Source organism: Lepidochelys kempii, chromosome 4 (genome assembly GCF_965140285.1).
Source record: "Lepidochelys kempii isolate rLepKem1 chromosome 4, rLepKem1.hap1, whole genome shotgun sequence".
Taxonomy (NCBI): domain Eukaryota; kingdom Metazoa; phylum Chordata; order Testudines; family Cheloniidae; genus Lepidochelys; species Lepidochelys kempii.
Window position 1 is genome coordinate 80,120,052 of NC_136383.1, and position 18,655 is coordinate 80,138,706.

The following is an 18,655-nucleotide window of genomic DNA, read 5'->3' on the forward strand; positions in this document are numbered from 1 at the left end:
GAAAGCTATCTGAGTGAAGTAGTGCTGTTTTTGTCTTTTTTTAAATCTAATGTGTCTGGTTCTGAAAGTGTAGGATTACTTAAATTGACAACAAATCCTACGTTTGGTGGCAGACAAATCTCTGCGATTGTGTCCCCAGATAAAGCTGGGTTCATTTTAGTTCAAATACAAAGGAACTAAGGGTAAAAATATGTGATGGTGTAAATAACAGAGAAAAAAGCTGAAGTGTACTCCAAGCAGAATTTATTAGAAGTCTATTCAAGAAAAAACACAGACACCCTTTAAATTCTTATAAGCAAAGTCAATTACCTGAAAGCCAGGTATGAAAAACTTGTATTTTTAAAAATCAGTTACAGAGTAGAAACCGTACTTTTTTAAATATCACAGGCAACAGATATTTAAGTCTTCCATCATAAATGGCATCAAAGATCGGTATGAATCTCACAGCAAAGCTGCATGCAGATCTAAATTAAAATGGAAAGCCTTTGAAATATAAAGCTTTTGCCATGAAATTTGCAGTAATAAAGGTATGCTGCACAAAGATGTTTCTTTACCTTTGTCTTAATGACATTTTTCTGTAATAAAGTCATATGTACATTTAGATTTGGCTAGTAAAACCATTAATAAAATTTTGCATAAAATGCTATTTTACAGAATTGCACTATCCAGGTGTGCTTATGGTAAGAGTGGCAAGTAAATAAAAATGCATTGAAGATGTTCTGTATTATGAAAAGGGCAAAGATCAAATGAGGAACTCTGATTTTTTTTTTTAAATCAACACCAAAATGGTTCTGTACAAAAAAGTACAAAATGCTAGACTACTTACATAGTGATAAGATCAACCCTTTACCACCAGAAAAATGCAATAGAAGCTTTTGCCATCTATAAGGTGCTGAAGAAACCTAATTTGAATTGTTTTGTATAAAGCCACAGTCATTATCATCCTGTTTCATAATTTCATATATTATTTTTGCTTACCTAAGGAAAAAGAATGGTGTGTTCAGATATTTGTTTCATTCAGAAAAAAATACTAAAATGTATCAGTTTTAATAGTTGTGACTTTGTTTTTGTGTGTACTATATTCCTAAACAAGAATGCATAATTCAGATTTTGTTAACGTATACATATATATATAGTGAAATAAAATCAGTAAATTTGTGCATATTTTTTCAGGTGGCTATGTTAGAATACAACTTTGCACTAACACTGTTTATTTTTGTTCTGTAACTTCATCTTATAAATAAAAGCACTAACCTCTCAAATTTCATGTTGCTGATTATTATAACAAATTTAGATGCAGTCATGTAACGTTAGACATCAGTAGTTTGCTATTGTCGTCTATCTTCGTAGCTCGTCTCATCATTATCCACAAACTCTCAAGATTTCATGCCTCTTGCACTTCTTTAGTTTTAACAGAAAGCACTATAGCTTATTTGAAAAAAATGAGATTTAACTAATACAGTCACACCCATCCAACACACTTGCAGTTTCCCCATTTTAACTACTCTTCCTTGAAATTTTACAATCACTGTGCATATGTTACACTGTATAAGTGCAGGCAAAAAAAAATCTATATTATAATTGTCATATATCGTAAACCAGTAGAATAGGCAAACTTGTGATACAGCAAATGGAAAGCAACATAGGCTGCCAAGCTAAAAAGAAAGTGGACACTCAAACAACTTTTTAGTTTTTTTAAAAAGTAAATGGCAACTTTCTCTTTGTACCAGGTGGAAGCTGAGAATCAAATTTTTTGCATAGCATTTAATGCTAGTACCACAAATGTCCCGAACAATGCCGGTTTTCCCATGGAGATTCACCTGTGTACCTTCCATCAAGGGTTTCCTATTCTTTTGTTTCTAATGGGGGTGGGGAGGGGAGGGAAGGAACTAAAGCAGGAAAACAGGAGAAAGTACTTAAAATGTTGAAACAATTCCTCTTGTTTCATAAAAACTTAGTTATTCACACACTTTAGTTGTTGCTGTAATACGGCTGGAACGGTTTGGCAGATGAGGATGGGGATGATGATGAACTAGATGACCTTTATTTGAGACTGCAAAGCAAGAAAACAGAAGGCCTGTTGTAGCATGTTTTCTAGCAGCTTTATGCAGATGTGTTGCAGAGATGCAGCATAAATAAGTAGGGGAAAAAAATCACAGCCTCTTGACATAGTTTCCAGGGAAAGTACCAAAGAATTTGGTTCTTCTTGAGGTTCCTGAAAGTAGAAGTAATAAATGAAAGATGGCAGTAACAGTAAGTAATCACTATGCATGCGTGGCCTTTTTTCAGTTTATGAAATTTCATTAGCACTACAAATATTAGGACAGGAGAGACTTTTTATGCTTGTAGAAAGCCAAACTGACCCTTTGCATTGCATAGCTTGATGAATTACATTTCCCAGTCATAAACTGTTCAATATAAGCACAGGAAAAGCAACTACAAGAGGCATAGTTATGTTATTTTATTTCAATTATGTGTATCCAGATTATAATTTGTGTTAATTTTAACATATTAAAATATTGAGCTAGTACCCTTGAAAGATATTTAACAATATTAATTGTAGTGAAATAATCTGGCATAAGGGTGGATGTCATCAGCAGGTCTGTAGGATTTCCAAGATAATTTAGGATTAGCAGGACAGTTAAACCCTTACTCACAGAGAGTAATACTTGCTTACACGAGTAGTCCCATTGAAATCTATGGATAATTACGTGAGTACATTCCACTCAGTCTAGGTGAGGGCTGCATGATAGTGCTCTTCATTAAATAAGTGGGAAGCTACCTATTGACTTCAGAGGGCTTTGGGTCAGGCCAGTCCCCAAAGACTTCAGCATAATCAGGGTTATGATGCGTGACAAATTACAATCAATTTGCCACTTAGAACACATCAAATTATACAATTATCTAAATATAAGCAAACTATGAGGGCAGCAAATATTTCTCAAATTTTTAAAAAAACCAACCAACCAAAATAAAACATACCCACAAACCATCCATCATCACACTTTTCCATCACATCAATGATATCTCCCTCTCTCAGCTCCAGTTCATCTTCGTTCCTAGGAGTATAGTTATATAGAGCCTGAAACCTTAAACAGGACAAACAGTGTGTTTTAAAAAAAATAAGTTCTTTTCACCTTTACTTAGCTAGAGGAGCTTGTCAAACATTTAAATTAACTTTTAAAGTAATATACTCCACTAAAAACTACAACACTGCATATTGGAAAACAGCAATGCAGGAAACTTTTGCCTGTATAAGTACATATGGGACCAGGTCCAGACTGGAATACACAGCATAGTTTATGTAAAAGACAACTCACGTGAGATTACTAAATTGTTTACAGTGGGATTCATACTGCTACGCAATGTAACTGAAGACGCTAATGCACAACTCCTCTCAACTCTATTCTGAGAAGGGGAGAGACCCCGAGGGAGAGGCTTTTGAGAAAGATAGTGGTGCGGTAGCCATGGCCTAAAGGGGAGGGGGAAAAGAGTAAAACAATGTGTGGGGGGAAGAGGAAAGTAAGATGCTGGTCCCAATATCTTAGGAGAATAACTAACTTCTCTCACTTCCTCCTGTGGTGTATGTCCCCTTTGCTCCTCCTGGATTCTGGGTCTGGCCCTCAGTGTAAGTTAGAGCAGCCTCAGAGGCTGGACAGATAAAATAAAAATAGATGGAAATGGAGAAAGTGGGAGAGAAAAGGAAGGGATAAAAAGGAAAAAAGTACGGTATATCCCTGGCAGAAATGAGACGCTAAAAGGAAGGCAAAAGGCTAGTTGCAGTTACATACAAGGAGGGGGTGGAACATTAGACATTTCACCTGGTTAATTTCTTATTTTACATATATGAGTGAATTTAGTTGTCATGCATGTGATGGCTTGAATCAGGCAGTATGTAGGACAAATTGTGCTAGCTTTCACAAATGTCTTTCATTCTCTCGCATTTCTACCTTACAGTACTCTCTACTTTTTCAATCCTGGCCTTTCAGTTATGCGATGGTGTGTGTGATGGATAAATGGCAAGAGAAATGAGACCACCAAACTCATTTTCTTTCAGTGCCTGTGTTAGAGGTGAAAGAATAGTGTATTAAGTTACTAGGGCTAGATACTGCTTATACAACAGTCCTGTTCAAGGAGTCACATGTAGTTGCAGCAGCTGAGGAGCATCTCAGGGATGGAATTCCTTTCTTTCTTCAGGAAGAGGAATAGTCTCCTAATGGCCCACCCCAGTAGCAGATTACAACAACTCTTACTGTGCCAGTTGGCATACTGTGGGGGTATAGTCAAGATCCCCCCACATTCCACTATACTTCTTTGTCCATTCCCTGTCCATCCATGCAGGGCTGAGCATACAGCTTTCCCCTTTGGCGTACAGTAGAAATGCAGGGATGCTACACAGCAGCATGTGTGTAGGTTTTTATTTTCCCTTATGCTGAGCTATAATCTGGCTCTTAGGTTGGAGGAAGTTTTAGGCACTCATCATCCACACAAAATTCCCATTTGCTTCAAGGAATTCCAAACTGGGCGATTAATTCTTCTGGTGGTGGGGGTCTATAAATCAGTGCTAGAAATAGCCAACTAATGGAATAATGATCTGCCTGAACAGAATTAAATGGGAGTTAGGTGCCCTGGCACTTATAAAAACCCAATAGGTGTCTGTGCACATCTTTAGGCACCTAAATACTTGTAAAAATGTGGGACTTTGGGGCTTAAGTCTCATTTCATTTCAAGTCAGTGAGACTTAGGCTACTTGGGCCTGATTCAAAGCTCTTTTTGAAGTCAACAGAAAAACTCCTATTGACTCAACTGGGCTTTGGATCAGGACCAGAGTGCCTAAGTCACTTTTGAAAACTGAACTTAAGAGCCTAAGTTACTTAGATGCTTTTGAAAATTTTACTCTTTATCTAGTTTTATCACTTGCTCATGCCAAGTTCCCCTGTAAGATGTGATAGAGCATTCTTGTTATCACTTTATTCACTTCCTACATTTTGCTCACTTTTCTAATCCTGAAGGATCCCTTGATAAACAATAATTTACAGGAGATAGTTCAGGGCCAGTGTAGCAGGCAAGCTGAATTATTATTAAATCTTTATAATTGGCATTCTGCTCAAGAAGTCTAAAAGTGATGGAACCACAAAATGACCACAAACTGGTTTTTAAATTAATTTCCATCTTTAACTGTAAAACATGGAGAAATATAGGAGTTTTTGTGAGTAACTATGCTATAGTACATTTATTTTAATTTGTGAGATAATATACCTTCATAACTCAGTTTTGCCATCAGGGCTTTCTTGGATGTCTTCCGACATTATCTGGATAACCGTGTTATCCCATGATTCTACTAGGTAGTTTACTGATTCCTTGGAAGATATGCTGGCTATTGTTCCCCTTCCTCAAGTGCCAGTGTTATATCTCTGGTTAAGTAGATAAGAAATATACTTACGGTTCCCCCCCACTGTGTATGTTTTCATGAGCAAACACAGGGCGCGGTGGCTGTAATGAAATGATTTGAACTGTAATAAAGGTTTAAAATTATTCCTGATTTAAGTCTAAGTAGGACACTGGCATGACACACGTTCTGTTTGAAAAGATAAAGAAAAGAGCAAGCTCTAGAACTTTTACAGGTTTAAAGACTAGACTATTTTGAAGGACACAGTAAAAATTAAAAAAAGACACCTTTTAATTTATCCAGTCTAAATCTTCTCATGCTGAAGGAAAAGGTCAGAGTTGAGCCCGACTGCTTTTTCAAATATCACTAACAGTGCAGGGAGATCCCACAAAACTCCAGTGGAAATAGCGCCTGTTGTTATACAATCTTTGCCTGAAGTGTGTTCTCAGACAAAACCGGAACCAGAAATCATTCTTCACAGTGAAATACGAGCACCCATTCATTATGATTTCTCTAGACAAACACTATTCCTACATACCGTATACACGCACACACATGCTTTTAGAAGAATCAAACTAATTATGTCAATATTATAACATTTTTAGTTTGGAAGGGAAAAGTTGGTAGCTATTTCCAGTGCAATGACCTTTTAAGAGTTCCCTTCCTTTTTAAATTAGCACCACCCCACTATGTAACAGATGCTTTTAATATTGCAAGTGAAAAACCGTAACTTCTAAAAAGAGCACATCATGTTATGAAAAAATAGAAAGTCATTTGTTTATATCTATATCCATATTACACTCAATCCATAAAAGATGGAGGACCTGCTGGTTGTAAGAGGAAAGCAATAACTAGGATTGTGATTACACTATTAGTGGAGGCTGCCCCTCCCCTCACCAAAGAGATTTGCAGTCTGGAAGTACTTTGGGAACCTTAACTGGTCTTTGATACCTAGGTACCAAAGATAACTCACACCACATATTCTCCTATGAATGATTGAATTAAGTGTTCATGGACTTTTTTTGATGTCATGGACCTTATCATATTCGTCCATACTTTTGTCTTCTCTAGGTTTGACTATTCCAGTTCACTTTATTTTAGGTTACTCTTGAAGGTCACGATGAAACTTAAAATAGGGAAAAACATAATGTCTTGTTTACGTGCAGTAATGAAGAAACACAGTATGATGTCATTGCTTCTGTGCTTTGGAACTGCACTGGTTTCTCAGCTGCTCCTGATGAAATTCAAGAGGTGGTCTCCTTTCTATAAATCGTTACTTAATTAGGGACCTGCCTACCTGAAGTGACTACTCAAGGGGCCAACACAAATTTGTGCTTGTTAAAGATGTTCTTCTAATAAAGATGAAATAGAATGGTACATTGTAGTTTTAAGGATACTGTGGGATAGTCTCTAATAACAGGTGATTGCCAAATAACACTGAAATCTGTGACAAGATGTCACTCTATCTCAAAAAATGTTTATTCTGGTAGGATTACTGCCTCTCAACAGCTACATAACAGCATCTGGGGCACTAAGGAATAAAGCCATGGGAGACAGTGCCTTCCTGATGACTCTGTAGGTGAGATGGTATCCTTCCTAACAGAGTGAGCAAACTACATAGCACAAGTTCAAGAGAGTTCACTGCTGTCAGTTTCCATATGGGACTATTTATAATTATAGAATGGGCACAGAACCCCTGCAAGTCTTCCACACCATGGCCAAAGGGATCAGTTAGCCTGGGGTGTAGTTGGAGTTTGCGCAATCAAGAGTAGGATCCGTTTCTAGTGAGTATAACTCCCACCAAAGTTACTGATGATTAATATGTGCATTCTGTGGAAGAATTCATGTCAAAAGTTTAAATGATCCTGTCAGTGTTGGGAGCTGGTATTTCCCATTGCATCCCTCATCACAATGGCAACAGAAATCTGACACTAGCAGGGAGCATAGGGAAATCCTAATTCTTGACATAAAATGGAAGTGCTTAGAGAGGTTCCCATCCATATGCACTTTGCTGCATATAAGAACAGGCAGACAGCATGTTAAATTGTCTTAAGTTGCTGGATCATGAATTTAAGAGTACTCCTTTAAGGAACAGTGCCCAGAAGTTTAAAAGCGAATACTCAGAATTTATGCTATTCAAAGTTTCCCTCAATAACTTAAAAAAAACTTTATACCATGATCACCCTTTTTACAGGCTACTTATGTTTTATACCAGTGGTCTCTAACCTTTTTATGCACAAGATCACTTTTAAGTGCAACCCAGGATCTACCCCGCTCCGTCCCCGAGGATCCGCCCTGCTCACTCAGTCGCTCACTCTCCCTCATACTCACTCACTTTCACCGGGCTGCGGCAGGTGTTTGGAATGTGGGAGGGGGCTCTGGGGTGCAGGAGGGAGTGAGGGGTACAAGCTTTGGGAGGGAGTTTGGGTGCAGGAGGGGGCCCCGGGCTGGGGCACAGTTTTGGGGTGCAGGCGGGGGTATGGGGTGCTGGCTCTGGGAGGGAGCTCAGGGCTGGAGGAGGGGGTTCGGTGTGCAGGAGGGGGCTCAGGGCTGGGGTGCGGGCTCCCGCCAGGCGGCACTTACCTTGGGTGGCTCCCGGTTGGCAAAGCAGCGGAGTTAAGGCAGGCTCCCTACCTGCCCCGGCCCCACACCACTCCCGGAAAGGGCCAACGTGCCCCTGCAGCCCCTGGGGGAAGCACGTGGCTCTGTACACTGCTCCTCTCTGCAGGAACCGCCCCCCGCAGCTCTCATTGGTCACAGTTCCAGTTCCCAGCCAATGGGAGCTGTGGGGGCAGTGCTTGCAAGGAATGGTGCATGGTGACCCCTGCTCCTCCCCCAGGGCCGGGGGGCATGCTGGCCTCTTCCGGGAGCAGTGCGGGGTGAGGGCAGGCAGGGAGCCTGCTTTAGTGGCTGCACCACTGTACATTTAGCAGCTGGAGATCGTGATTGAGTGGGAGAGTCTCCAGGATCGACCAGTCGATTGCTATTGACTGCTTGGTGACCACTGCTTTATACACTGACAACTGCTCAATCTTAATTCATTACTAATAGTGCTGCCAGAGCTAAGCAGATCAAACTAAAGGGTTCAGAGAGAGACAGCCAGCCACACCTCTTTTAAAAAAAGATAAGAACAAAACTACTTCAGTGTTCTCCTCTCACAGAATTTCCTCACAGCCATGTCTAATTTTTCCATCTGATTTTTTTTTAAACATGCATCACTAGGTCATTTTAAAGCAAGCTTTTAGGTTAGGTAAAATGATGGTCTATCACTCTTGAACCAGTTTGCAAACATGATCCGTCCTGTGATTTGACAATTGCATCCATAATAGCAACTGATATATACAAGATTTCAAACAAAATTGTTATTTAAAGGTGGTGGGTTTTTTTTTTTTCCCTTTTCTTGAGGAGCCCTCTGTACCTTGGGTGGATAAATACAAATTCTTCCCTCTACAGACACTTTAACACATTTCAAAGCCCCCACTCCATGTCTACCTTATAGTTGAAGACTGGACAAAACTCCCTTTGCAGCCCAATTTGGCCCTAGCTGTCATGTGATTCTAGACAACTTTCTCCTTTGTTGCTCGGCACATGACTGTCTGAGTATTTTGCAGCACTCCCAGTGCAAAAATCGTAACATAAAAAATAAATGGACAGCTAGCAACACTACATATTAGAGTGGAACACATACAGATTTATACTGAAGCTAACAAGTTAAGCCACATTTTGATTAAGGGTTACTAATTGCACATTATAATCATCACAGTTTTTCATGTGGCTAAAATTACACATAATGTTATTGTTGCACACAAGGTTATTTTTACATTAGTGCACACAATTTATTGCAGAGAACATTATAAACATTCTCAATTTCATGTTTATAGAGTTTATGGGCCAGATTTTCAAAGGTATTTAGTTGCCTAAAGATGCAGCTGGCATAGGAATTAGGCACTTAGGACTTCTGAAAATCCTGCTAGGCACTCAGGTGCATATTTAATTGCCTAAATACCATTGAAAATCTGGCCCTACATGTCTGTCTGTCCTTCCTGATATTAATCCTGTTTATTTATGTGATGTGCATAAAACATTCTTAAAGTATCTTTGTTTTTCTGCCATGTAATGGTGAGAAATTCAAATGATAAAACAAAACATATTATCTGACTTTGGTAAACACTCATCAAAATCTGACTGATCAAGCAGAAATGGGAACAGGTATTAGGATTGGATTTAACACATGCTCCCGCTCTATGCTCTGTCTGCCCTTCCTCAGACCCTTGAATGTGATTTGAATCCCAGTGGCAGGCTCTATACACTCTTTTAAACTCTGATTGATGGGTTGTTTCTTATTTGTTTGAGCGTTTTTTCTGCAAACAATAAAGGGTAACATCCTTAAAAACAATATTATAAATGACTGAATACCTTGAACATATGCCAAAAGAGGAAGAAATGAGTCAAGCAACATAATACTACTGTCGTCTTCTCCATGTAATTCCAACACTATGAAGTGAGCTGTAGCTCACGAAAGCTTATGCTCAAATAAATTTGTTAGTCTCTTAGGTGCCACAAGTCCTCCTTTTCTTTTTGCGAATACAGACTAACACGGCTGCTACTCTGAAACCTGTTAAATACAGTATCACTGCTGAAGTCAAATAACGTTGACACGACAGAATGTAAAATGCATTGGTACTCAAGGCAAGAGAGAATTTTACATTCCAAACTTAATTAGAAATAATAGTACATAGCAAATACATAATGCTTTAGATATTCACAGAATTGTGGGGAGGGATAGCTCAGTGGTTTGAGCATTGGCCTGCTAAGGTCCCTTCCAACCCCGATATTCTATGAACTGTAGAAACAATTAATAAAGCATCACAATGCCCTTGCAAGGTAAATAGGGACTTTGATCTCCATTGTTTAGATGCAGAAACACACAAAAAGGCTAAGCAGAGACTAGTCTATGTCAGGTCAGGAGCAGAGCTGGGATGACAACCCAGGCTGATGGGGTACTGTTCATTGCAGTGTAGACTTCCGGGCTCATGGTGGAGCCTGGGCTCTAGAACTCTGCAAGGTGGGAGGGTCCCAGAGCTTGGTTTCTAGTCCGAATCTAAAAGTCTACACTGCAATCAAACAGCCCAGCAGCCTAAGCCCTGCAAACCTGAGTCAGCTGGCGTGGGCCAGCTGCAGGTTTTTAACTGCAGTGCAGACATACCCTTAGGCAATAGAGTGATTGGGGTTACACAGGGACTTAGAGTTTCTAGCTTCCAATCCCATGGCTCAGTTTATTAGACCATGTTGCCTCCTGTGTAGGAGTAAAAGATTTAGGACTTTAATTTCAACAGTGCACAATCACAACTGTGTACACGAACATATACACAACTGCACATCTCATTTGCATGTATGTGTCTGCATGTAAGGCATTTTGGCATGCTGATGGCCAATTAGGGCACATTTATTGTAACTGAGCATGCAAATTAGGTGTGCAATTATGGGTGCCTCGTTCTGGGAATTAAGCCCATAAAGAATACACAACACATACTACCCAGTATAGCATCCTTTTACTGTTTTTTGCATCCCATCATGCGGAGTAACATAGGACCTAAACCTTTAGTGGGAATAGAATCTATCTCCTAATTTGCTTGCTAACAAGCAATATCACTGCCGCCTACCACCTAATTTCTGGTTTGTCTTTTTGTGATGTCTCTGGTACATACCATTTCAATGGGAAATAGGGTTGCCAACTGGCTAATCGCACAAACCCAAACACTCTTCCCTGCTCCTTCCCCAAGGCCACGCCCCTGCCCCTTCTGAGGCCCTGCTCCCGCTCACCCACCCTCACTCACTTTCACCAGGCTGGGACAGGAGGTTGGGTGCGGGATGGGGCTGGAGCAGGGGGCTAGGGTAAGGGGGGGGTTTGCTGGTGCTTACCTTGGGGGTGGCATGTCTGGCAGCAGCTCCGAGGCTCACGGGCGGCCAGGCGGCTCTGTGTGCTGCCCCTGCCTGTAGGCACCGCCCCTGCAGCTCCCATTGGCCGTGGTTCCCCGTTCCCGGCCCATGGGAGCTGTGGAGTCAGCGCTTGGGCAGCATGCAGAGATCCACTGGCCGTCCCTCCTCCCAGGAGCTGCTGCTGGACATGTCACCGCTTCCAGGAGTGGCACGGCGCCAGGGTAGGTAGGGGGAGTCTACCTTAGCCCCGCTGCGCTGCCAGACTTTTAGTGGCCTAAAAGCTCCTGGATTGACTTCTGTAGCCTTTAGGATATCAAGCCCAATTCTGGGAGACTGCTGGCCAAACTGGGAGGGTTGGCAACTGTAATGGGAAACAAGAATCCAGCAAAACTAGAGAAACACAAATATCTTGTGGGGGGAGGAGAATACATCTCCCCTACACGTAGCAGCCAGAGCGGGGGGAGACGAACGTAAAATCAAAGGGCAACTGCACAGCAAAAGATCTCTGTGCTCCATTGCAAATCCATTCTGCTATCAACAGTAAGAGGCAAAAGCGGTCTCAGATGCTTTTGAGACAAAGTGCACTGAATGTTAAGATACACGTGTAAAGCATTTTGGTCCTAACCAAAAAAACAAGCATAACACACAAACTATATTTTCATTTAGAATCTTCTTGAATATTAGAGCACATAATATAAGACCAATACGTACACTCTGTAAATAATTTGATCTTTAGATAAAATGCAATAGATGTAGTTACTGACTGTTACGAAAGGAAACGCTGAAGAGAATCACAGTTGCAAATAGCAGTGCTGGGGAAAACATGATATCAAGTCAGTGCAGCACACATTGCTATCGTAACAAAATATTTTCAAAAGAAGAATATGAATGCAAAAAATCAAGGAATATTGAACACATTACAGAAGCCACATTACATGCAATAAAGTCTAGATTTTTTTGGCTATCAGAAAGGACATTTTAATAATCTGGAAATGCTTTGAAACAAGAGGAGCCATTTAGAAAACAGTTGAAAAAAAAATAGAATTCTGTCATTTTTGATGTTTTGTGAACACTGGGCAATCCAGTGGAGATACAATATACAACAGAACTGTAACATAAGGTGCTGTACACAAAGAATTTCATTATGATTTTATGCAAATCATTTTTGTAGTTTGACAGCAGCATTGCAGCACAGCGTACTGATAGTATTCAAACATATGTTATCAAACAAAGAACAGGGAGACTAGCTATTTAAACTCCTTATACTAGGGGAGAATGGTGACATCACACACTGGGCATTCAGTACCATACCCTGTGTGAATAGCTGTGACCTCTGACAGGTGAGTTGCAGGATCTCTTAGTCATCACAGGGCTACGAGGAGGTTTACCCATAACAAATATCTCTCTCTTTAAATCAGCCTGAAAAAACCATAAAAATTGTATAAGTTCATAGCTTAAGTACAAAGCCTTACAGGGGATTTTTGCTGCTTCGTTTGCGCATACAAACTGGACATACTATTTCTTTAATTAAAAAGGCCCATGTGTTAAAATGCAAAGAACAAGCTGATCTGTTAGTCCAGCACACCTGTGCTGTTGCTATTGTATCACCTGAAGCATTGTTTAGTTGCTCTGGCAGTTACACAGACATTTACAACTACAACTTGCAAGATTATTCACCCATGACCTTTTTGGGATATGATCTAGCACTGCAAATTTAAATATTGAAGTGACTATTAATAATATAGAACACTCAAAAGCACACAGCAGAAAGTTCATAGCGAACAGGGAAATACTAGCAACTGATATTATAGCACTTTGATATTAAACTGAAAGCACTGCTAAAATCTGACCCACTTTCTGAGTGCATGTTTAAGTCAGTGGAGGATGATAAATGAAAGGATATCAGTTAGGCTGGTGCCTATGTAAATTAGCTTTCAAAGCTAATTGTTTCATAGAAATCAAAACTTGTCAGACGAAGGGGATGTGAAGAAAATGAGAATTAATTGTAAGGAAATGGTGAAGTGTAATATCCTCATTGGAAGCCTGGTCCTTTGGATTTTGTGAAGAGTTGTAATTGAAATGTTTGTACTGAGAGTGAAGAATGGGGTCCTTTTACAAACTGGAAGAATGAACAACAAATGCAACAAGAAACCCAAAGAAGCCTTAGATGGGGGCCAAGAAGGGAGAAAAACTCCTTAAGATTCCCTTTGTGGGGTTTCTTCTGATTTCTTCCTTCAGAAAATGAAAGTTTCTCCACCATGGAAGAGTCTGGGGTTCGACTTCCAAGCCCTATGGATATCCAGGGATCTGCTGGAAATCTTGCACCAGGCCTGGCTCCCTTAAAGGGGGTTCCACAATGAGACAGATTCACTGCTACATACTGTGGATGTGGAGGATGTGTTGCATAATGTTCTCCTTGTCCCCAAGCCTGCCCATTGCTTGGGCCACATGCTCCCTACTCTCACATCCAGGACTAGGAAACATAGTGCTGCTTAGGAAACTGACCTGCCTCCCACTGTGCAGGCAAGGGATGATCTGTTTGTCAAAGGACTTTTCCATATGTGGGTCAACAGGGTGTACGCTGCCTTTAAATACTTACATTCTCTCTGCAAGATAAAGGGCTCTAAAAGAATGACGACATTAAAGAGACTTTAAAATCAAAGAGCTAAAATAAATGTTCTAGTTTTGTATATTTTTAATGAGACTGGCTTAGACTTGATTTGACTTTCCACTATCATCTCCCCAATACTTTTATAATCACACAGGGAAGATTTTCAAAGGAACAAAGGGCAGACAGGCACGCAACTTCCACTAAAAGTCAATGGGAGTTGGATACCTAAGACACAGAGGCCTCATCTTCCCTGTGAAAAAAGGTGTGTCCTTGAGTTTGCTAACACATGCTAACTAATTCAAGGTAAAATCCTAGTGACTCCAATAGACAATTTGTAGTTTTCACACAAGTTAAGGCCTATGGGGGAGCCTAATCTTTGAGTCAACCTGTTAACTCATGTGAAAACTACAAACTGCCTTGTCTTCACTAGGATTTTACCTCAAGTTTGTTAATATGTCAGCTAACTTGAGCTAAAACTACACCTTTTTTTTTTTATAGTGATGGCAAAACCTACTGCCCCTTTAAAAATCATACCTAGAGTTTCTTATATTTCACTGTCATTAGTCTCCTCTAAGGGTATTGGCAAGCTTCTACATATATCTGTAAACCAACCTTTTGTCTGACATGAGCAAAGTTATCACAATATTAATCTTATTATTCCCTTTACGTTGTAGGGCTTTCCCTCATCTTGTGTATTTTAGTTTTGTACTCTTTGGTGTCATTAGTTGTTAAGAGACTTAAATGCCTGGCTTCTTAATACAAAACCATGCAGAGTTCAGCATGTTACCCACTGATATAGACAAGTGGAATGGGAATAGGAACTATCCCTTCTTCTGAAATCCAATTCATAGCCTAGAGATAGGGGGTTTGTGAGAGCCAAATGGATCAGTATAATGTTAAGCATTATACTTTTGACTTACTACAAGCTGCTGGGATGTTAGTTCACCTGCCCATTGCTGTGCTCAATCTTTGCTGCTAGACATAGAATTGCCTGCTTATCAGAGGCAGGAAGTGTTGTCTCCAGAACAGATACAGAGGGCTCATCAAAACTCATCAGTCAATGGGAGTCTTCCTGTTGACTTCCGGGGGGTTTGGTTTGGGCCTATACTGATGACATCCACAGAGGGAATTGCTCACTGGCCTTCAAAGATCATCTAGAGTATGGAACAGGCAGAGAACTGGGGACAATCAAGAAAGACAATTAAGAGTTGTGGATCGACCTCTGTAAGAAAAAACCCCCGTCTTCTAGTTCTTATCATTGCTTAATCTGCATTGTCTTAAAATGAGACAATAAATGTCCCTCTCTCGATAATTTGCACTTCTTTCCCTTCACCACTTACAATGAAAAGCAACAAAATAAAATCCAAAGTCAAAATTTGTGCCCTGATGTGTATGAACTTTCAGCTTGTTGTATCATTTCAAAGAGTTGAATTTATATTTCCTTTCATTTTGGATTAATTTTCCTTGTTAGGATTTATTGATGAATGCTCAATTTATACGAAAAATCTCAAGATCCCCTAGAGCTAATTTCAAAGACTTTGTGCGAGTTGGTAACATTTCCTGAATTTTGTTTGTTTTGATTTAAAATAAGTAAAAGCACCCATCCATAAGTGCTAAGTGCCCTGTCAATTATTCAAAATTATATAACCAAAATGCAATACAATTAGTTCACCCCTTCTAGCAAGGTGCAGCACATGCTCAGTTATTACCAACCACATACACAGGCCGCTACTACAGTCCTCTCACTTCTCTTCTAAACCAACAAATGGTCTTTTTAGCATGCCCTCAAAGTAACCAAATCATGGCAATTTTTAGACCAGGGAGGAGGTTATATCAGAGCCCCAGGGTCCCGTCGGAGTACACTCCAACCTGCAACTTCTTCTCTATTATAGGATGGGGATCTTGCATCCACATCTCTACTTACTGCAGATACTCTAGGTAGTGTATCACAGGGAGAGAGGTGGTCTCTTAGGTGAGAGATCTGAAGCTGTCAACAACATATCTCTTTCTCAGCTGGGGAAAAATGGAACACCTTAAATCTTGTTTAAAATCAATCATAGTGTTTTTATGGTGATTTTTCTCTTTTCTGTTTAAACTAAATGTAATGCTCATGAAATTAACATCTCTGGAGCCTGACTCCTTCTATGTACCCACTAAAGACCTAGAAAGCAAGTGACATAATTTCAGACTTCTCTGCACTGCCCTGCCGCAGTGCTTCACACCTGACCTGGAAATATGTCTTGAGAAGAGAAAGTTACCCATACTCTAGATCTGTTCCTTTTTTGGTTAATGAGACTGACAACAAGAATGCTACTAATGGGTAAGTGTGATGGGGTAATTGTGAAGTACTTTCTTACTTGACACTGTTATTTAATTATTTAATCTGAAAAGGCACTACACTGCTAATATAACATTCGAGCTAGCTACATGCTTATGCTATGAAATATTAGTAACTGAAAAGTTATATTTAAAATTAAAAAAGATCAATCTTAGCATCATTCCTTCTATTTGTCAAACACACATGGAGACATGCAGCAATTCACACTCAACAAGTGCAGTTACCTTTAACTTTGGTGAGTTTATCTCCTGTCGGTAGGACAGTTTGGAAAGGAGAGGAGGTGAGTGGGGAACAGCAGACTGGGAAGATGTGGAGACAGACTGAGAGGGAGATGCCTTGGCAGAGTGAAATGGAGGACTAGAAGGAAGATGAGAAGGAGAAGCAGAAGGCCCTTGTGTCCCAGAGGAAAGTGGGGCTGGCTTAAACATTTAAGAAAGACAACAAGTAATCATGCTGTACAACCATCAGTGAAGGACATAAAGTGCAGAAAGAAGAGTAATACACCACTAACAAGCAGAGACAGAGAGACCCCTAACTGCTGTACTCAGGCTGATGTTACATTCATCATAAGTCAGTAAATCTAATGTTCTGAGGTGAAATCACTCATAGTCTTATCATATTCTACTTACTTCCTACTACTACCCTGTCTTTAGGCTCATTCATTTGAAAAACACAAATATGGGATGGGAGTAGGTGTATCTCTTGTAATATCATAACTGTATACTTGGAGGCCCTCTAATATGTCTTAGGCTTCATTTTGAAGTGCTCCGCAATGAAAGTCGAGGGTGCTTCTCTCCCAAGAGCTCAGTATCTTGAAGGATTGGGCCCTACAGGAAGTTCTGTTAAAACTTCAAAATGAAAACTGCCTTTAAATATACTATTTATAAGAGGCACTGTTGGGTTAAATTAAGTCCAAATTTTAAATGTTATCAAAAGAAACTTTTGCAAAACCTAATACTTTAAGTTTTTCAGAAATTACAATTAAAGCAGTTGTTCTTAGTTAAACATTCCCTCAAATCTCCCTCTTGTTGAAACAGAGAGAAATATCATTCTCTGTTATATGGTACCCTTATTTTCTCCAGTTTTGCTTTCTCTGCTAGATAGCTGCCATCACAATAATTCTGACCTGAAAGGCAGAATACGTGACTTTCTTCATTGGCCCACTAGTGCTACCCTTCGAATTATCTGACAGAATGAACACTCTCAAACATTGCAGAAATAAGACCCTGAACAAGACACTGACTATAAAACAGAGCTCAGACTGATTCAACTGATTTCATTTTGTGATATATGCCATCATGTGCCAGCAATGCCCCTCTGCCATGTACATTGGCCAAACCGGACAGTCTCTATGTAAAAGAATAAATGGACACAAATCAGACGTCAAGAATTATAACATTCAAAAACCAGTCGGAGAACACTTCAATCTCTTTGCTCACTCGATTACAGACCTAAATGTGGCAATCCTTCAACAAAAAAACTTCAAAAACAGACTCCAACAAGAGACTGCTGAATTGGAATTAATTTGCAAATTGGATACAATTAACTTAGACTTGACTAAAGACTGGGAGTGGATGTGTCATCACACAAAGTAAAACTATTTTCCCTTGTTTATTTCCCCTCCTACTGTTCTTGTAAACTGCTGGAAATGGCCCACCTTGATTATCACTACAAAAGGTTCCCCCCCACCCCTGCTTTCCTGCTGGTAATAGCTCACCTTTCCCGATCCCTCTCCTTACAGTGTGTATGGTAACACCCATTGTTTCATGTTCTCTGTGTACATAAATCTCCCCACTGTATTTTCCACTGAATGCATCTGATGAAGTGAGCTGTAGCTCACGAAAGCTTTTGCTCAAATAAATTGGTTAGTCTCTAAGGTGCCACAAGTACTCCTTTTCTTTTTGCGAATACAGACTAACACGGCTGCTACTCTGAAACCTGATTTTCATTTTGCAAGTCAAGAGAAATGCAAGGAACTGAGAAAAGAGGATACACTGACAAAATGAATTTTGTAAAAAAACAACAACTTTCAATTTTAATAATGTAAATGTTTTAATATCTTAAGTAAATGAATGTGTTAGTTAAGAGCTATAATTTTTATACTGGCAGTGTCCCTTGAAATAACCACCGCATAGTTTGTTTTCAGGGTTACGTTGTAGTTTTTAAGCCATGAGAACAAGTTATGAGGGCTGCAAAGTCTTACAGGGATCTATCGGGGATCTATCTATCTTACAGGGATCTATCAGGGATCACCTGTTACCCATATATCTGAGTTATAGATTGGTTTGAACCAGATTAACTGCTTTAACTGTCTGACCGTTTAAACAAATTTTATAGAGAAAAAAAAAGTTACTAAAATTTTGCCTAGAAACATTAG

The 18,655-nt window shown here is 39.8% G+C and overlaps 1 protein-coding gene across 31 annotated transcripts in view; it reads right to left on the bottom strand.

Annotated features, from left to right (window-relative positions):
- Positions 1–226: 226 nt before the first annotated feature.
- Positions 227–18,655, bottom strand: part of SORBS2 (sorbin and SH3 domain containing 2) — a 458,010-nt gene continuing 439,581 nt past the window's right edge. For 27 of the 31 annotated variants that reach the window (XM_073341803.1, XM_073341830.1, XM_073341809.1 and 24 more), the window contains 4 exons: positions 5,444–5,493; positions 2,983–3,089; positions 1,255–2,215; positions 227–978 (listed from right to left, as the gene is read on the bottom strand). In XM_073341803.1, the coding sequence (XP_073197904.1) occupies positions 2,154–2,215; positions 2,983–3,089; positions 5,444–5,493 (219 nt within the window). In that variant the 3' untranslated portion in view covers positions 227–978; positions 1,255–2,153. Of the gene's footprint in view, positions 979–1,254; positions 2,216–2,982; positions 3,090–5,443; positions 5,494–18,655 lie in introns of those variants that run through there. The other 4 variants (XM_073341805.1, XM_073341808.1, XM_073341806.1 and 1 more) reach the window with 4 other exon arrangements.